The following is a 21,624-nucleotide window of genomic DNA, read 5'->3' on the forward strand; positions in this document are numbered from 1 at the left end:
ACATTAGGAGAGGTCCCTGGAATTCATAAACTAGAGAAAGTAATATAAGAAATTGCGAATTTTTGCTTTTTTTTCCAGGTATCAAGTTTTTCTCAGAAAGACATTGATAATCCACTGAAGTCTGTGGGGAGCTTTAGGTGTTCTACATCTCTTGGAATCTTCATTATTAAAATTAAAAAAATAAGTCATTTGTTGGTGTAAGAGAGATCCTGCACTAGACAGTGTCACAAACAAGTGGTTTAGCCATTTAACCTAAGCCACTCATTTGTAACAGTCCACTCCAGCCCCATGTAAAGTTAAGGTAATTTTTTTAGTATTTAGCCAGTGCTGAGAATGTGATAGAATCAAGCTACTAATGCTCAAAGTAAACTAAAATTAAAAATTGACATAGGATGACAATGGAACTAGAGTCTTGGTTTAAAGATCCTCTGGATATAAGTTAACTGTGCCCTGGTAAGGTCACACCTGGAATAATGTGTCCAATTCTGGTGAGCTACTGGTGAGAGCCCAGTGTAGAATTGTTGATGAGATTGTTGATGAGATATACAAAAGTTGTCTGGACGTGGTCCTTGCTAACTGGCTGTTGGTGGCCCTGCTTGAGCAGAGGGGTTGAAACAAATGACCTCCAGAGTTCTCTTCCAACCTCAGCCCTTCTGTGATCTAGATTTTGAATTGAAAGGAAAATGATTTAAGTCTATGGAGCTGTCACAGCTAATAGCAAAAATATGTTTTGAAATGAGGAGAAGGAAACAGGCTAGGCAAAAGGTTCAAAAAATGTATTTTTTCATTACAGTGAATTTTGTAGCTGAAAAAGTAATTCTGATACACTGAAGTTTTTGGTGCCTTCATTAACCAGAATTCCATACTATTTCATACAGAAGCACATGAAGACTAAACTAGCTGTAAGCCATATTTTAAAATAATCCTGTTTTGTCAGAATATTCATGTTTATACCTTTAGTTGGTAGTGTTTTTCATTCCAGATTTTAAAATTTGTTCTCCCTACTGACTTTCTTCCCTTCTTACCAGAATACTATCATATTCTTTTAAAATAAAATGAGCTTAAAGGTAATGGTGGTTTATTATTGCATCTAGAGACAGGCTTTAAATTAATGACTTAGGGTTTAGATGATAAATAGGCAAGAATTTAATCATGTACAAATAATAATTATAAAACATTGTAAAAATTATATTTGACATATATAACAAAAAACCACAAACCTTTACTATTTAAAAACGTTTGTTTAAATAGATTTGCAATTGTTGTAAGGATAAATGAATTTCAAAGAACCTCAAAGTAGTCTGCTGTTACTAGTTGATAGTAGCAAATTGGTGTCCCTAGGCTGTGCCTTCCATCACAAGCTGTTTATTGTAGTATTTTATTAGTTACCTGCTTTTGTCTTAAAATTTGTTTTGGATGTTAATGCCTTCACACACAACCTAAAAATACCACTGGTATTGTAACAGGTAAGCAAAAGTCACTTTCTATCAATCAACCACATTAATTTGGGTCTTATCTGAAAATTTCCAGTGTGTTACACAGTAAGGAAATATTTAAAATGTATCATGAATTGCTTTATGCATACCTCATATGATGTAACGTATTAAAAATCAAGGTTAAATTTGCAATAAGGACCAGTCACCTAGTGTCCTCATAAAACCTCCCAACATTTCATGCATGTATTGATAAGAAAGGTCAGGTCAAAATTAGTTTAACTGGTCTGACACTAGTGTTTCCAGTGTTGTCAGCAAAAGCAGCATACATTTATATAAAAAGTGCACAGCATTCAATACAGAAAGTGTGAAAAAGTAATTTTTAATATTTTTAATCCAGAACACACAAAAATCTAATTCACTATTATTCTTCCCTTGTATCTTTGCTCCTTGTGTTAGACATAACTGGACATACCTCCCCTTTATACATTCACAGCACTGCTGGAAAACAGGATTTAAAACAGAAATAAAAGTAAGGAGAACCCAAAGACAAGTAGTATTCATATAAATTTGTTTGCAGTTGTAACTATTGTGAACATTGAAAAACATCTATCACTTTTTTTAAAACCGGAACTAGGCAAAATATCTCTGATTACAAAGCAAACCAGAAAGCTAAAACTTGTTGTATTGATGATCTGTGTGGAATAAAATCTAATGTAAAGTTTTTCATTTATTTCTATATAATTCAGAACACTTAATTTTATTTTTAATTATCTAGCTAAAGCAGATGGGAATGCTCATGGCTACATAGGAACATTTAAAATACTCTCTGGGACATCATTCATTCCTGCTTTGCAAAACAGATCATCAGCTGATTTCAAAGTCCTTGCCTTTGATGTTGAACAATTGGTAAGAACCTGTTGGTCCCCAGTTAATTAAAGAGTATTTGGTAAGTATATGAATTCCCTAACATGACCTGCTGTTGATGGCTTTTTCCTCTCTCCAAAATGAGATATTTCAGGTCCTGACTTCAGAATTCAGTATATTCCTTATTTGTGAAAATCAGTGAAGCATCAAAGAAAACGTTTGCTTGTGTAGTCTAGATTTGGGAATGAAAAAATATTTATTATTAAAAGTATGAATGCAGTCTGTATTGGTTCAAGATTTTCCTCTTCCATATAGATACAAAATGTCTTTCAAGCAAGTGATCTGAAAAACGAATTTCAGAGATGTGAAATTTCCCAGTTCAAGTAGGTACAGTTTAATTAATTTTTGCAAACATCAGAAGTCCTCACTTAGCCATTTCTCTCAGGAGTGCTTGCCAACACCTTGCTTTTCAAGAGACTCTTTGGAACTTCCTATATTATACTTTTCATGTCTTCCAAGTGCTACTGTGGGAAGTTTGGCAATAATGTTTCCCCTTGGGCAGACTTCCTTCTCAGACTCCTGTATGTCCATGCCTTCACCAAACTAGTAAGGCTGAGCCCTAAGACCAACTCACAAAACATCTACATTTTTACATTTTTAGGGTTGCTGGCCCTTGCCATCTAGAAGAAAGTTCAGGTTAGAGATCTGCTGGTATAAGCCAAGGTGAATGGAAATATACTCATATGTCCCTATGGACATGGATCTTCTTAACTCATACTCCTTCAGTTGTTAGCAAGTGAGGCTGTCATTTGACACCAGGTAAAGCTGTACCCTGTGTGTCCTAAGGAGTCCATAAAGTAGATACAGTAAGACCTGCTTAATTTATTAAAGTTTGTTTAACCTCATTTTTCAATATCCAGTTATGTTGGTTGTCCTACTAAAGGCCCACTGGCAAAAAAGTTCCATATATGCAGTGAGGTCTGTAGCGTTAATTTCATGTGCAATAAGGTCCTGATTCAGCAAAACACTTGTAATACTGTCTCCCATTACTAAACAGTTTCAGAACACACTTCCATCCTATCCACAACATTATAAACTCAAGGGGAATCACATTTTTTTGTGTTGTATTTTGTTTTATTGTTGGGGTTTTTTTCTACAGGAAACCTGAAGATGGCCATGAAAGATTCAAGAAACCAGAGACTGGGTAATTACATAAGACAAAGTTTACTTAAAATAAGGACAAAAGACAATGATGTTATTAATTTAGAAAGTTCTTCAGTGGACACTGAATAGATGAAAAAATACATCTTCAGAGACTGAATGAGGCCATCTAAAGAGCTTATGAAGCTTCAAGACATATCTTTACTTCAAAAACATGCTTTAGGATTAGAAGAAATAAAAAAGAAGCAATCCTTTCTGGGACTGCCAATTTAGAACGAAAAATGGGAAAGGTGATGACAGTGAAGTAGGTAGGAAATTAGCTAGTAAGAAGGGATATCAGTTTGTGCTGAGCTTGCTTGTGGAAAGCTGTTTAAGCTGGGGGCCAGATGTCACATTATCATTAGTAACTTAAGTTTTAGATAAATAAAGGTCCGATGACACACTGTGATAGGCAAGAACAAAACAGAGGACAAAAGATTAAGACTAGAAAAACTGGAAGACCTCGAGAAATAAATGATATAATTAGTTGTCTTATAGGTGAGACCACAAAATGAAAGTACATGCTACATGACAACAGACGATGCAGATCTGTGATTCTGTGACCCCAGCTGTTCTGATGATACAAATGTTTTCTTAAATATATACAGTGGATAAATATCCAGACAAGACAGTTCATTTGAATGACCATGCTTACAAAAGAAAAACGGATATTAGCCAACTCTGAAATCATGTAAGTCAAAAATGGAATGCCAATTTGGATTAGAGCAATCTTTTGACTGGAACAGTGTAGGCATAAGCCTAATTGGCTGCAAAGTTGAAGTATGAACACTTTGTGAAGGATTTCACAACATCAAGGGAATGGAGTGTACAGTGGCAGGAGTACGTCAGTTCTAGGTTTTTGTCCTTGCGAAGGCAGATCCAGTCAGCACAATCTGATTTCTGTGCATACATTGGGGCTATTCTCATCAAAATTTAGGCATCAGTAATGGAGACATCTCTGAGCTAGTTGCTCAAGACACTTTTTATAAGTGATGGGGTTTGAGTTTTCTCATCTGGTCAATTTAGGTGCCTTTCCTAGGAGGTCAGTTATGCCAAAGAACAGCTTATTTGTTTACATAGGAAATCTAGATATCTGCAATATAAATATCTGTATTTGGTAAAACCAATTCCATCCCTGTATCTTGATGTAAATACTACAGAAATCACAGAAAATCTGATGTCTGTGAGTGTTGGATCTGGCTTTTAATACATCTGTAAGGTTCTGTCTTCATTTCTGCTTTGAAATAATACTTGAAATATTACTTTGCCTCAGAAACTTTGTCTTTTAGTGTAAAAAGTGTTTACCTCTTTGGGCAATCTCCTTTTTACTTCATCCTTGAAACTCTGCTGAGTCACAAGAATAGCAGTAAAAGGTTTTGTTTGCTCAGCATGGCTTAGAGGTTATCAGAAATATGTAAGAAATTAAAGAGGAGTTTTTCCGTATATGGCAAAATGCAAACTATGCACAGAAAAATGGTGGAATTAATCAACCCTATCAAAAAGCACTATTGCGTCAGTTGCAATTGGGTCGTACAAGTGCATAAGAATAAAAAAGTTTGCACCTAAATTTAAGTAAATCTTTAGAAAGCACCATATTTTGACACTACCTTAATCTAGCTACAAATATGAAACTTAATAATAGTATCTAGAAAGGATGGGAGACAGTAAACAGAAAACTGGATAAAATTCATGTTCCATAGAATTCAAATGTAGTTTAATCGCTGATTTCAAAATATCTCTGCTTTCAGCCATTACTGTTTCCTTAGGACATCCTCAGAGATGCAGAATCCACAGATGATTTTTGCTTTATAGAAGTGATCACTTGGTATTATACTTTTGTAACATGAATATATTATGTAAATTCCATAACACTTGAAGATTCACTGTCAATATTTTACAGCTTAAACTAAAAGACCTGTTGAATAACAATAAACCCACTTCTCCTTTAGTTTATTCAAATTCAGCTCCATTGCAGCAATTGATATGAATGCTGTTTTGGTTTTTTTCCACCATGAAAATAAGAGTAGATAAAGAAAAAAAGCTCTGTTTCTTCAAGGTTCAAACCTACCTGATAATCAAGAGGTGTTTCTTTATGTGTCATCTTTGCCGGCCAACACTTAAAGATACTCTGACTTTGCAAATGGAACCTGTATTGGAATGAAATATTGTCTGGATAAGTCATGCAGCAGATTTACTTCATTAGCTTGCATAACCAATTACCTTCTCTGTTTTGTGTTGCTAGTGTTGTTGTGATCTTCACCCTTTATTTTACGTGGATGGTAACAGTTGAGAAAGTAAAAAATGAGCTGGTTTGGGGTATCAACACAAATAAAACTAATCTTACCCAGACTTTGAAAATTGATGTGAACAGCATACAAGTCACAGGTAATGCTAGTAAACGTTTTTCCTCTATATAAGTCATTGAGAACTACAGGTAATGCGAGTGAAAACTTTGGCTCCCAAACAACAAAGGGATTGTTACTTACACTCATGGGTGCCCTCCTTCCCCATTACAGAACTTTTCAGTAGCAGCTGAAGGAACCTTTTACAACCTTGTCAACTAGAAAGTATGAGTCAGCATTGTGCATGTTCACTAACGAGTGAGTAAAGGACAAAGTAGTGATTTACTAGTGAAACCCACTCAATTTCATCTTTTATGTAGCATAAAATTTGCAATTTTGTTATCCCCCAAATTAAAGCAATTAAGCCCCAACTGTGTTGTTTCATAAGTAAATGCAATTATCATTCTGTTTTGCTAAAGAATAAGGAAAAGGGCTTAGCTGCACAGTGAGTGAAGACTCATTTATTGAAAAGATGTCATCAAGAACAACAAACTGAATAGAGTGTAGCTTCTGGAAAAGTGCACCCAAGGAGCAGAATTCATATTCATCTAAAGCTTAGGTAAAGTGTAAATGGAAAAAAAGGAATGTGGCTTTAAAGACCAGGTAGTTTTAAATTCTGAAAATATACAAATATGGTGATTTTATGTAAGTAGTAGAAAATTTATTAAAGCCTAAGTGGAAGCCCAACAAGATCAAGGGGAATCCTCTTTTTACCTCAATAACCTTCAAACCAGACCTTTACTGAGGATGAGGATAAAAAGCATTTTCAATCCTTTGAAGCGGAAGTTGATTAGCTGACATTTGAAGACCTGCTGGTGATACTATTAAGTAGTAACTGGTTGCTTTAAGAGGAGTGGGACATCTGGCATGCAATGTCTCTTACTCCATCCTAAAAAGTGCATTTTTTACTGAGTAAGAACTTCAGATATACAAAGGCTAAATTCAGAGTCTTGACATCTTAATTTCTCTTCACTACTTGCAACGCATATAATAAGTTGTTCTAAACAACTGCACATCACTGTGGAAAGTGATTGCTCATTATACATCAAAAATGCCACCAAAGAAAATTATGAAGAGATTTTTAAATGGTTGCATATCTATTGACAAATTTCGAAGTAGTCAAACTTTTCTTGTTGTGGATCATTAAAATGCCTCTTTTCACATGAAGCATTTCATATCATCTGTCCATTCATCAGGAGGGCTTCAATAAAATAAGAACTGTTAACTAATTAACAATCATAATCATATATAGCACTTTTGCATCCTATATTTCATTTTGTTCTGCAAGAGAAGTCTTATTCCTATTTCAGAAGAGGGAGGGAACTAGAGCACAGGTGTAACTTGCTTGAAATCACAGTTTTCACAGTAATTAAAAGTAACTTAATTTCTTGCAAATTATCCCAAGTTAATTTTAACTCATTTATCTGAGTTAAATATTATTCTATAAGACACAGGTGCTCTGAAAATCTTCATAGTATATAAAGTGTCAAGACAGATTCCCCAGATGAAGACATTTTATATGTAATACAGTGAATAGGCACTGAGGATTGAAAGGGATTAATGTAGACCTTTCCTCCTTAGGAAGACCATAGAGTTTGAGAAAAGGCCGGGAACAGGGTGAGATGGTCAAAAGGAGGGAAGCAGGATGCTGCTAGTGACTCAAAGAAAAATAGTCACAGCTGTTGGTTTGGGTTTTTTTTTTAAGCTTTCTTTCTCTAAGTCCTATAAAACTAGATACTGTGTTATATAAAAGTTTGTAATGAGCTTGCTTTCTTCCAGAAGCTACTGAAAATCCTCCTACAATGATGCCTTTAACTTCATCAGGTCAGTCTCTCTCATAAATGAGAAACTATTTTTTGTTGCCATTACAATATGAAGAAACACAAGACTTGCTGTTCAGCTGGTATAACTTAGTAAAGCTGCCTTAGCTGTAGCTGGGGCTTGACAGCTAGGGTCCATTCAGTGGTAGTTAGCCACCCTCCAACATTTCTGACCATTTGAGAAAGCAGTGATCTGAAGTCTGTAAAAAAGCTCTAAGACTAAGACTTTAATTAGTTGATCAAAACAAAAGCTGAGTCTCCATCAGCCAGCTGAGTCACAAGCTGAAGTTTTCACAGATTTAGGCAGGTAGATGAGGCTGGAGAGTTCTACTCTCATGCTTTGGTTACTGATATACTGAGCAATGTTGGTTGACAGACTTTCTTTCCACTATCACTGGAAGTCTTCTGACGATAGGGTATGAAGCAGACCAACTCCTTGGTCTCACAAATTCACGGAGTGCACACCTGCCAAAAGCCAGCCAGACAGCTGAAGAGTACAATAGGTGCTTTGTAGCACTAGATGCAAGTAGAGTTGTTGCATACAAAATGCATACACATACAAATTATCACATACAAATTCTTTGGGGCAGGGTACCAGACCAGGAGCTTCATGCAATTTATGTGCGCTAAAGAAATGCAGCTATGAATATAGGAGCAAAGTGTTTCTTGATAGTCTAATTACAGCCATAATATTATTAGTCTAGTTATAAGTCTACTAACGTGTATAGTCCAAAGTATACCACTACTACAATATATTTCCAATGATACAGTTAAAACTGCTAACACACACATTTTCTCCTATCTTTCCCTTCCTCTGGTATGCTGTCTCAGTGCTCCCCTGAGTCCTAAGTTCAATGTTGTTAATCATCCTCAAGAAGAAATTGGGAGGTGGTGGAGGTGCCAGTGGAAGAGGGAAGGGAGCTGGGAGTTGTTAGTAGCCCAGGCTGGAAGGGCAATAATGTTCCTGGTGTGGATTCCTTCCCCCTTGCTCTTGGGTCTGCTTGAGGTCCTTTTTGTATATTTGCTAACATTGTTTGCATCCTTGCTCTTTTCAGTCCAAATCCCATATGCCAAAGTTTTACCATATGTGGTATGTTTACATCTGCTGAATGCTTGGGGTTTGGCTCTGTTGACCCTAAAACCATCCTTATCTGCCTCACGTGTTACTTCAGTGAGTTTGCACAGTAACTGACCATTTGTGATTTGTGCTTATACCACTCATGGATCTGTCACTGTCCTGTTTTTCCTTTCATGGCTTTTGCTGTCAATTTGCATGTGCACTTTTAGGAGTTCCTGTAACAATTCCAGGTTTTTTCAACAGTTTTCAAGACTTAACTTCCCCATAACTGCTTTATTAGAACTGCTTGCTCATGCATGCATCTATGTTTTAGGTCTTTGAATGTTTCATTCCTTCCAAAATAGCGATTCTTTAGAAAATATATAGGCAGATATGTAGGTAGATACATATGTATATAACACTTTGGAAACTACTATGAAGATAAGTATGAAGATTTCTTCTCTGAGTGTATCTGTGTGGAAACAGTCCATCCAGCTGCACCCTTCCTGCACTTTCTGCTGGGCTCTTCTCCCTCTGCCAGATGAACTGTGTCCTGAAATCTGCTGACATAGAATGCCCTGTAATCTGTTTAATACAACACGGCCTAGCACTTAACAGTGTTTGCTAAGTAAGCATGTTTTGATAGAAAATTGGTAGGAAGTCCTCATGCAAGTTTGTGCGCTAGTAGATCTGGGAGAGCAGGGACATTAGGAAAAGTAAGTCTGTGATGTCAAATGATCAGCAACTTCTACCAGCAAAACTGATAGACGACAAACTATAGAGAAGGCTTTACTAATCTCTCACTTTATTCCTTCTGGCCCTTCATTTTATAAACTAAGGGACAGGATCCGATAACTGTAGTCACACATAGATCTTTCTCATCTGAGGTCATCATCATCCTACTCACACATTTGAGACTTAATGTGGAAAGGAAAAATAGTAAATAGGGATGCTAATGCAAATTCAAAGAGGAAACAAAAGACTATTTGGGAGCTGGAAACTCCAGGGCCATCCTTAGTGACTTATTAAAAGCACCACCAAGTGGAAGTTGTGTTGGAGCAATCACAAATAAGCATTCTGTTTTTCCAGGATGTTTTGCAGTTTACTATCACTAATAGAAATCTACTTATGTACCAAGGCATTTGTTCACGTGTAAATATGTATACACACAGGTGTGTATGTATGCCTGTATGTAAATATGCAAATACTTAATAGGTTTGAGGCTCCACTGCTCACTGCGATAATTGATTTGTTGAGCAATGTTATTTATAAGAAAATCTACATACAACTTTTAGTACTAATATTAAAGTTGTCTTAACTTGTCGTGTTTCCACAGATCCCGTGAGTCTAATTACAAGCTCCCTGACACCAACTTCAGGTCAGAATTTTAACATACCAGGAGAAGACAGGAAAGCATTGCTGTTATTTTAGTGAAAAAAAACCCTAAACAACTCTAAGAGTCTTTTGAAATTATTTAAAAGCATGTCACTAAAGCTAAAAGAATATGACTGAAAATACACTTGGGTTCCACATTATTTTTCTTGTTTATTGTGACATTTGGCCTTCAGGATCAAGCCATTCAAGCTGGCATTACCATATCATTACCTAAGATGGGGTTTGGGGATACAACAAATAATGCAAGTATAAGAGCAGACTAGCTGCTGCTTAGTTCTGCCCAAGCAACTGCAGTGCTCCCAGACAGCCAGTAGAGTTTTAACCCTGGGTTGTGTTTTCCTAGGTCCAGGACAAGTCATCACAAGCAAGTCCTCAACAACTGTAGGTAGGTTACTACTGGGGAGAAGCAGGGAAGTAATATGAAACAGTCTGAGATCTTAGAGTTAACGCTGTTTGCATACAGCCTCTTCTCGCATCATTCAGTTCTCATATCCCATTCCTACTAATCGATGATATGTGGGTCCATTTGATTTGACTAACAAGACATCTTCAAAGAGAAGGGACTTCTAAGACTGTATATTGTAGAAAAATGGTATATGTGTTGTGTATACTGGTGTATGTATTGACAGTCATGCTGACTGCTTGTTTTTGTTTCCTATTATTTCTTGAGGCTTTTTGGGAAAAAAAATAACCCAAGCAACTTTTAGCAAACTCTCACATGACTTCCATGGACAGAAAGCCAAAGCTGTTTGAATCTTTGAAAACCTCCCCTAGCCTTATGAAATGGTGAAATATATATGACATTTATAAGCATTTTCAAATGGGTCTAATGTATTTACTGCCATTTTTTAGTTGAGTATAGCAATTACATTGCAATTTAGGGTAATTTGCTTTTTTTAAAAAAGTCAGTTTTATTAGAAAATGTTAATTTATTTCTATCCAGTAGGTGGCAATGCTGTTTAGTTTTCTGAGTTGAAGACTAAAGCTAAAATTGATCGTACATGTAAACAATGTTTTCTTTCGTATTGGGCTTATGCAAAACATATTCCTAGATTATTGATTGGGTTTTTGTTCTGGGTCTAGAATGCACAGTTTCATCTCTGTTCATCTGTGCCAATTCATTCATCAGCACTGTATCACTTTCAATGCTTGACTGAAGTATAATCGGTTTGTTTCAGTTACCAGTTGGATGCAAAATGGCAGCTCTTCTTCTTTACAGTCTCCATCGCTAATACTGAAGGTGTTCTGTAAAGCACTTTGAAATGTTACAATACATCCAAACCAATTTCAGTCTTTGTCACTTACACTGATATACAATAAAATATCATACAAGTGTTTGCTTAATCTGGTTACAGAACTAACAGTTTTATGAAAAAATAATTCAAACAATAATGGTTAAAGGCTGAAGATCAATTTTACAAATCAATAGTTTTCCTTCTTGCATAAGAAATTTTGACCTTTTCCAGTAAGCATTTCCTGAAGGAACTATGTGAATAGTGCTAGTTGAACAGTTTCCATACAATTCAATGCAATTTTCAAGAACTTTGAAATTGGTAGTTTTCCAAAGCTTATTTTAGCTGCCTGTTTTTGTTCACTTTCATAGGACTACTTGAATTCTACAGATGTCTAATACCAAAACCACCTGAAGACTAAAAGAGCATGTTCACAGTAGATGAGCATTTATGCTCTAGGAAAACACTGTTAGTGGATTCCACAGTTTTAAGGATCTAATCATGTATTTTTTTGCAGAAAATTGTTGTTAACTTATAAATTTTATTTGTAAATGTGAAAAGAATAGGATTTTTGATATTCCTGATATTTCAAAATCCAGTCTTAAAGGCTTTCATTTTCAAGATATGCTGGTTAGAAAATGAGATTCTTTAGCATCATGAACGCAACATTGCGATGTGTTGAACTTGAAGAACTGGATTCAACCAAAACCAGAGACTTTTCACTGGTATTTAAATCAAAGTACAGTTTTCTCATGTTATTCAAGCATAAGAAATTGGAAAATGTCATTTATTATGTTGCATAAAGTAGTTTATTTGGGTAGAGGAAGGAAATGGGAATTCATGAAAAATTTCTTTTAGCCCTACTTCAAACTGAGTTTAAAAAAACATGTCACTTATGAGAACTTCCTCCATTCTATGGCAAATTTATCTTTTTAGTATGTGGCATTGTATTCCAGGCTTCTAAAAATGCAGTTTTGTAAAAAGCACAGTAGAGTGGTTGATTTGATTTGTGCTAAAGTAACCAGAGGTAAGTCAATTTTCCTTTGTGGTGAAACTGCATTACTGCTGTGCTGTTATTGGTATTGTCCTTATTATTTCAGCTGAGTGTTTGCCACCTGCTGAACTTTGTGATGATGGTGTAACCTGCATTAGAAAAGATTTATTTTGTGATGGAGTCTTGGACTGCCCAGATGGTTCAGATGAATCTGAAAAAAAATGTGGTAAGAATGTAAACCTCTATAAATTAGTCTTTTTAAACATACTTAAACTTGTCAGTAGTTTGTAAATAGTCTATAGCCAATGAAATGCACAGTGAAGTCCAAATCAATTCTACTAAAAATAGTAAGAGTGAGTCGCATAATTTTTATATTGTAAATGGAAACAATTTTTTTTAAAATTCTCATTAATGAGTAATATGTTTGATAAATAATAAAGAAATATTACAATATGCCTATATTAATATAAAATAATGTAAACATACTTTTTGCTGTATAAATATTAATGCTATAAGTAAATATTATCTAAATTACTAAATAATATAGACATTTTATATTAAGTTATGCACCAGTAATATCGAATTATATTCTTTCCAAATAAGTTAAAATTATGACCCTATACAGCTATGAAGTCACATTACCTAGTATCAGAAACCGTGTAATGGCCTATCTGGAATCAGAAAAGAGGTTCCTCTTTTGATTCCAGCAATAAGAATATCATCATACATCACTACAAACAGCTTTTCCCAGGTTACTGTGAACACTCAGATAAGTTGATATTGTACATCCAGAAACTTAACTGGGGTGGGACAGGGTGGAGGGGAGGCAGTGGCAGCATTTTGCAGCTGGGGCAGGTGAGTGTGACTGCTGCCAGAGCCCTGGCAGGAGCTCTAACTCTGTTGGCCACCCACCTGCACCTCACTACAGCAAGTACTAGGGAATGGGAGCATTTGTATGACTGACAGAAAATGTTTGAGTTGCTGGCAGCACATTGGGGATGCAGGATCATGACGTGAAAATTTGGGCAACCCAGCTCTAGGTGGACCTCGCTTGAGTAAGGAGTTGGATCAGATGGCCTCCAGAGGTCCCTACTCTAACCTCAGCCCTTCTGTGACTGTGAAAATCTTACGAACCTGAAACCCGATTGGTTTTTAATGGAAAAAGTTTATATCCTTCAGTGCCAGTGAGTGAGTTTGGCTTAATCAGACTGTCCAGTTGCCCTGAGCACTTTTTTGTGCAGAGCAACCACTGCTCCATGTAGCAGTGAACACTGTGAAATTGTACTAAGGAGTCTGACTACGTTGCCGCCTACCAAAGTGTGTGTGCAGCTTTTTTGTAGGGAGACATGCATGTCAATGTCTTCATTGCTCTTTACAGTCTCAACTCTCAGTTAAAAGTCTTTAAAGTTTTCTTGCAAAGATAACTTTGCAAATGTTTTAGGAAAAGTTGGAGCAATTAACTCCCTAAGCCTTTTTTTTGTTTGTTTTTTAAATGTAGAATTAGTTACTTGCAATCTGGAAAGCTTATTTCCCTTCTGCTCTGAGAACAGCTTTCTGAGCTTTCCTGAGAATAGTGGTGGAGGCAGTCTGGTCTGAGCTTTAAGAAACATGTAAAATACTGGGCTCTGGTTTAAAAACAAACAAGCAAGTAAAAGACCAGGGTTTTTTTTCAAGAATCTGCAAGCCTGATTCCTGAAGGCTGGTGACATGCTGACCCCTTCTGTCAGAAGTGGAATTTTTGCCAGACTCAGAAGGGAGATTTAGCTGAACTTTTTGGGGAAGACAGCCATCAAAATACTTCAGTAGAACATCCACTGAAACATATCCAGATGTCTCTTTAGCATAACAGCTGCATCCAGCTAGATTGCAACAATGGTGGACTTTGAGTAAGTCCCTCTACAGCTGGGTAAAACAGAAGCCTCAGTTAGGCCTTTGTTCCATAGCAAACATTGAGCTAGCATAACCACAAAGAGTGATTCAGTCATTCATTTCTACCATTATACTGTTATTTTGAGACATGGATTTTGTTTGGGTTTTTTCTTTTGTTTTATTTTATTTTATTTTAGATATAGCTTAATAAAAATGCAGATCCTTATAGTTAAAAAGTAGTCTTATACATCTCATCAAAATAAATGCTTTTTAGTTACTATGAATGATTAGTTCTGAGTTTACAAGTTTTGCTCACATTTTGTTAAAGATATTACAGCCAAACCTGTTATATAGGACAGAATTTAAGTGGTATTCATACATGTGTATACAAACAAAAGTAAGCTCAGCTACATGTAGTTGAAGCTATGTAGATATGACTCAGCTGTGCCCTGGAAACTACACAGTGGCTTAAGTTATACATTGTGTTTGAGTAGAGTTTTTCAGCGTAGGCATAGCCTCTTATGCACACAGCTTTTGGTTCTGATTTGCATCTCTCCCTGAGCCTCTACCAAATATAAGTTGTGAATGTCCTGCTCCTTTGTAACTGAGGGTATTATTTCTTACTCAGTTTTAACAGTCACTAAAGAATATGCACAACTGAGCTGAAAATTTCAGGAATGTGCATACAAGTAAAAATAGACAGAAGTCATAAGGAAACTAGCTGTAGTTACAGTCCACTTCAGGGAGTTGGATGATTTGCCCCTGTTCGTCTTCACTGATGCATGGTATTTCCAAGAAATTCATTGTTACCATTCGTTTAGCAGTTTCAGCTTATAACCTTACAGAAATACAATTCTGCCTGGAGGACAAACTGTTGCTTCATTACTCTTATGTTACATTTTCAGTCTTAAAATTTTCCATCCAAAACCTCAGAGCTTTTACAAATTCATATATTTAGGTTTCTTAGTAGACTTTCCAAAACTAGTACAATGAGTGGCAATAAGCCATATGCACATTGGGGATACCTGCCAATTTCTCCACCTATTTGATTTTTCACTTATGTCCCATCCCTAGAGTAATTTAATACAGTCATATAAAAGCTAAAATTGTCTAGATTTTCAGAAGTGCTTCAGAGTTTCACAATGAGATTTACAGCCAATTAATAATTCATGCTACAAGTGCTTTTCACAAAACAGTTGCTGCCTTTTAGACAACTTCATCTTTCATTTTCATCTTTCTCATTATTCCCTCTAGTATTTCTGATTTTAGAATATGTTAGTGGCTTTAAAATATAGGATATAAGGGTGAATTTTAATAGTCTCTTCCTGCATTAGACAGAATTCAGTAAAATCTCACATTTTCAGTAGAGATTCAGGCAACTGAACACCTTTTATTTTTGTGGGGTTTGTTTGTTTGTTTTGTTTTATTGATTAAAAATGCCTTGAAAGGTTTCTTTCTGGCCCTGCAATGCAGTGCAGTGACAAAAGGCATTACAAAAATGTAGTCAGCAATTTCAATAAAAGGTTCTCTAGAGAAATATGAATGTCTGAACAGCATCTATTAATAATGGCTGGCATTGCTGAAAAGCAGCCATGTAGCATGTAAGGCAAGGGAGGCTGGAGGCTGATCCCAGGAGGTGTTTCTCTCTGCAGATTCTCTTTGTGGTTATTATATGGCTACACTAACATTTTGTGATTCCCTACCTCACAGCATCACTACAGTACTGAGGGAGTTTAATCATACGTAAGCCAGGAAGTAATGTACTGCCCTTGGCAGAGAAAGGTCCTGTCAAGTAAAATATGTGGGCTTGATCTGACCAGTTTGGGGAGATTGTCCCTGCAATTCAAGGATAACAGGATTAAGCCCTCCTAATGAGCTCTGTATGCAACATCAAGTGAATAGAAATGGACAGCAAGATGCATGTTGGGGAGCAGTGAAAGTGGTTCCTACAAAAGGTGTCTCCTGTCTTATTAGGAGAACAATTGAGGCTTTTCTGAGGGCTCCAGAAGGAGACAGAAATGTAATGATTTCTGTGATCCTGCCTTCCTTTGCCCACATCTGCCTCCTCCCTGCAATGCGGAAGCACTGGGAGGTTCTTCAAGGAAGTAGTCCCAGCTGTCCTCATGCTCATGCCTGATACTGAGCACTGACTATTGCCAGGCTGTGGATAAGCAACCTAAGGACTTTTGTCTGAATCTTTCTGTCCTGTTTCAAGTTACTCACTGTATCTTAAGAGATAAGAAGAATCAAATAAAAGGGAATAAGAACATAAATTAATTGTTGACAAGAACAAACTTCTGTCATTAATTTTATTAAAACAGTATGATCTATCTTTTTTTTATTTCTGCCAGTGTTCTGAACTCCTTTTTAGATCAGGATGTGTCTTGCTAACCCCTTGTTAACAGTACCACTTTTTTGCACATTTCATTAATAACAAGCTGGGCACTTTCCTTCTCACACTGATTTGATTCTTTCCAATGGGAAATGGTTGTAAATATTAGTCCATTAGTAAGGACAGGAAGCACATGAATTAAAATGGACAGAAAAATTACTTCTATACCAATACCTCACTCTAAAGCTGTAGCCTATTCTGTTACAAATGTAATACAATTAGTAACTCTTTCATTCATGGACCTTTTTTGTCTATCTATTTAAAATCTTGGTGTGTTCTGTTTTCCTCTCAAAGGCCATAAAGATTGCAAAAGGGAATATGTTTCTATTCCAGCTTATGCATTAAACATATCATTGTTAGTGAAGTTCATTCTGCAGTCTTTATTAATAGTGTATGCCTGAGCCTGTCTGAAATAAAGCTTAATTTTTATGTTGTGTTTGCTAGTGGTAGAAAGAAAGAATTTTACACATATAAAATGAACAGACAAGGAGTCCTGATTTATCATTTTACATATAAATTCCCAGAGGAGGACTACGCTCAATAAAATTTCCATTTAATTTTCAATATGATTGATTATTCATAATGTGGATAGTCATTATAGGTATGATTTCATTTCTGATGTTAATGAAAAGCTCTATCTAATTTCTGATTACCTGTCTCAAATTGATGAATTTGTCCTTACCCCTCCAGATAATCATGTACGGGACTGATTTGATCCTTATTTGAAAGCTATATCATGCTTTCTGAAAAACTGAATGAAAACCATCAGACAGATTCCTAACATAAAGTTCACGAGATGCAGCAAAAGCTTCAACAATGCTTCAGTATCTGCTGAAATAAAAAACTCTACATGAATAAGCATTTCCAATCTTGCTGAGGTTAAAATACCTTTTAAAAAAATTTAAACTGAAGAACATGCATAGGATGGAATAGCAGCATAAAGGGAACAAAACTAACAAAAGCTTTCTGAAAAAATATGTTATGATGGATGACATTTACGTCAGATGAATGAATTCGATAGCTGGCTGGAAACTTAGGCTATCCACTTATCTCTTTGAGTACTTTGTAATATATAAGGCAAGGAACTAGAAAGCTCATAAAAACGGAGGTAGAAATAGTGAGCCATATCCCTTCTTACTTTTATTCACATGATATCAAATTGTTTCTGGTAGTGCAAACACAGTTTCCTGATTTAAAGTAGCTGCAGATAAGAACTGTTAAGGCAAGATCCTGTTTCCCTACCAATGTACAACATAAAATGAAGGAAAGAGAGTTGGATTAGTCAAATCCAACTGTTGAGTTTAAATTGTTTGGACTAGTTTGGATTAGTTGGATTGTCTCTAATTTAAAAATGAATTATCTGTACTGCTTTTCTTCTCATATAGTACTTTGAGATCAAATAGTCATAGGAATTAGAAGTGGGAGTTGGTAGTGTTTACTTTGTCTTCCCATTGATGCTTACCAAGAATTTCCAAAGTAATCCACGTAAACCAGTACCTAAGGTCACCCTTATTTTGGTTCTGATTCTGTTTTTCAAATGGCATTTTGACAAATGTTCTTCATTATATCTTTACAGCTGCGGTTTGTGATGGAAAATTTATGTTGACTGATTCCTCTGGGTTTTTTCACTCTATGAATTATCCAAAACCGTATAATGCAAATATTGTTTGCCAATGGATTATACTGTAAGCCATTTTCCAATAATTTTCTACCTAACATTTTTTTTTATTATGAGGTGATATTATTTCCTGTACATCAGCTTTTTGCCATTTCTATTCTCCAATACTCCAGCATAAAAAATATGTAATAGCATTTTCTCCTTTGTATTTATGTAACTTTTTTTTAAAAAAAAACAAACTTGTATGCCTAAAACCCGTAAGTATATCAATAATTTTCCCATTTGCAAAAATTCTTTGGTATTATTTTGATACATCTTGTTTATAATATGCATGCACAGGAACATATTTATAAGCTCAAAATAAATCACATAAAATACTTGCAAGATATGTGTTTCAAAGTATTACAGTAGATACTAGTCACTAGGTAATGTTTTTATATTATATTACTGTTACTAACAGACAGAATTTTCAAGAATTGCCTTATAATTTATGGGTACACATTTCATTTGGGAGTTAATAGAACCCATGCTCCTAAGTCATGTAGGAATATGTTTTAAAAAAACATGAATATTATTTGACATAACAGCGCCAAATGCCTTTTAAGCCCTAAGCACAAGAAGTGGAATTTGTTTAATCAAGGATACATACCCACAGGGAGGGACAGCTATTTGACTTTGACATTCTAGGTCCGCTTCATAGGCCAGGGAGAAAAAAAGACAGCCATAGTACGTGATAAATCTCATATTAAAGTACACATCTAAAATAAGTGAGATGATTGCAAGTTGAAGCTCCTAAAAATCCCTACAATGACTGCCAATTCAGAAGTTACTGCTTTGAAGGGCAGCAATTCTTATTATGTCTTTGTAATAATGGCTGTTCTTTGATTCTAAGAAGTGTTAAATTGGTAAAAGAGTTTCAAAGAAGATTAAGGAAATGCCTATAAAACTGGATAAGATTTGGATTTCTTATTCCCAGTGCTCCTTTGAAAGTGCTAGCCTTTAAGTTTGTTCAGGACTTTGGTCTTCACCATGAAATTTCAGGAAAAAGTAATGGTTTTCTTTCTGTTTAGTACATTAGTTTCTTCTTATCTTCAGCAACACTATTCACCAATAATTGCTGGCTGCACCCAGTTTTAAAATACAGGTGTGTCACAGTAAATGCACAAGATTGTATCCTTGAGAATTTAGACCGGACTTGTTCCTCAGTTTATGGTGTTGCAGAATTTGAGCATGATGAACAGTTATGTCTCAAGACACTACTTCCTTCTAAGCTGTTAATTTTGCTTCAAATGCTGTTATGGCTGCAAGGAACACTGTATTAGGTAGATATCTGTATCAGCTATGTAGCTAACAGAAGTTTAATTTTGAAAAGAATCATGAGTAATTGCAAATAATACAGGACGTGCTGCAGATCTGTGTAATTACAGATCAACCAATGACAAAAATAATTATATGGTTTTATTTTCCAAGTATCTGCTTTAAAAAAAACAGGCAACGCTGACAATAAAGGCCTGAAAAATTCAATGTGGTGCCAAAGTTTGTCTCCCTTTTGAACAGAATTGTTTTTATGAGGGAACCTTTTGAGTTTTCCAGTACATAATGAGAGACATTTTGCCCTATGATTTGTATTATCCCTATAAAAATGTGTTAAAAGTCACCCTATAATATATCCAAGATTTGATTTCTCTTCTGCCTTTCTTTGCCTAGAAATATTTCCCCATTACCTTTAGGAAAAGGTTTTACGTTTTCACCCCATTTAACTCTTCTCCAAATGAAGATGTAGTTTCCTCTCCTTTTAAAAGTAAAAGCAGTATGCTCAATATTTCCTTGCAAGATTAGCTTCCTGAAAGAAAGATTACCTTTCAACTATGTTTTACTCTTTTAAAACCAAGGATTTTTTTTTTTTTCTTAGGGAGAAATATATAACACACACAAAGGCAAATGCAAATATTCAAATATTTACTAATCAGTACTGACAAGCATCAGCAGGTTGCTGTTGAAAAGTGATCTTCATCGTGTGTCTCAATTCCTGAAAACAATAAATAGTGGTATAGGAAGCTAAACTGATTTTGATAGTAGAGTTTTAGAATTCAGGCTACCCTATATGTTTGGTGGAAAGCAATGGGAGAACTACTTAGATACAGATTACTGAAAGAACATACATAACTGCAGCAAAATAAAACCCAGCATTTTTTATACTTTAATTAAAGTGCCTTTTGTTATTAATCTTACTGGATGATGGTTAGGTTTGATAACATGTTCCCAAACAATGGATCTGCAATCCTCAAATCTTTATGCAAATCCTGTTTCTGTCATAAGAGACATTATTTTGGACTTTCAGGGGACAGATTTTGCTGTCTTGCTATTCATATTGATACCATGTTACTTTACTATTCCTCTGACTTTAGGAAATTCAGCTGAGCAGTGGTATGTTATCTATTAGTAACGTATTAAAAAGTAACTGTAAACTAATAAGATGCAAAGAAAGAGAAAAAAAACCCGCAAAAAACTGTTCAGCTGAATATCTCATTCTAGAGTTTAGAAGATTCAGTTCCTAAAATGTACTTAACTCCAGTGAGTAAGTGAGTACTTGCACAGTTACAAAAGGTTTATGCCCTATTCCTTTGGTAATTTTACAAACTAGAAGTCAGCCAAATAGGTCATCTTGATTAATTATCTTGATGAATGTAATTTCACGTTGTTTCTGAACTTAACATCATTCAAGCACGTAATGAGTTTACTACAGTCAAAAAATATTACTAGAACATGACTTTCATTTTTGAGGTTTATTTTTCTCTTGTTATCTTAGAGTGCCTCAAGGGTTATCCATTAAACTGAACTTCACTTCTTTTGATACACAGCAGTATGAGGACTATTTAAATATTTTTGAAGGTATAGGACAAAACAAGACCTTAAGAGGTAAGGTTATTTTTCAGCTGATATTATTTTCCATTAATACGATTTAAGTGGTAAAATAAGTACTTTTAAGTGACAAAAACTGAATGCATATGTTTAAGTGGAAGAATGCATCTGTAAATTTACTCTTTAGGTAACTGATCTTGATATACATATCTACTTTTATAAAGTGACCAAAAAATGCTTTCCTAATGTATTAAGAAATCTCTGGCTTTTTTTTTTTTTTCAAGATCCTATTTGAACAATCTTGATAACTTGACCAGAGCCATGGTGTTGTGGGGTCCATGTTTCATTGAAAATATACTGTCAGAAGGTCCTGTAACATAAAATGAAAGCATCCAAACTGAAAAGCGTTGGGAAAAGTACTATGTTGCTTACTGGAATTCGTTACAAGCATGGCATTGCTTTCCTCAGACCTTGAAGTATTGATTCTCTGTCTCTATATTCTTTTCTGGAAAACGGGGATTTTGCCCATTTTTCACAAGGCCT

At 35.4% G+C, this 21,624-nt stretch overlaps 1 protein-coding gene across 1 annotated transcript in view; it reads left to right on the forward strand.

The window, feature by feature from the left end:
* TMPRSS15 (transmembrane serine protease 15) overlaps window positions 1–21,624 on the forward strand; it is a 56,876-nt gene that overhangs the window by 386 nt on the left and 34,866 nt on the right. The window contains exons 2-11 of the mRNA XM_037377842.1: window positions 2,212–2,342; window positions 2,616–2,683; window positions 3,460–3,504; window positions 5,743–5,885; window positions 7,622–7,666; window positions 10,056–10,097; window positions 10,464–10,499; window positions 12,447–12,566; window positions 18,178–18,286; window positions 21,029–21,138. Of these exons, the coding sequence (XP_037233739.1) occupies window positions 2,212–2,342; window positions 2,616–2,683; window positions 3,460–3,504; window positions 5,743–5,885; window positions 7,622–7,666; window positions 10,056–10,097; window positions 10,464–10,499; window positions 12,447–12,566; window positions 18,178–18,286; window positions 21,029–21,138 (849 nt within the window). The remainder of the gene's footprint in view (window positions 1–2,211; window positions 2,343–2,615; window positions 2,684–3,459; window positions 3,505–5,742; window positions 5,886–7,621; window positions 7,667–10,055; window positions 10,098–10,463; window positions 10,500–12,446; window positions 12,567–18,177; window positions 18,287–21,028; window positions 21,139–21,624) is intronic.

This window comes from Falco rusticolus, chromosome 2 (assembly GCF_015220075.1).
Source record: "Falco rusticolus isolate bFalRus1 chromosome 2, bFalRus1.pri, whole genome shotgun sequence".
Classification (NCBI taxonomy): Eukaryota; Metazoa; Chordata; class Aves; order Falconiformes; family Falconidae; genus Falco; species Falco rusticolus.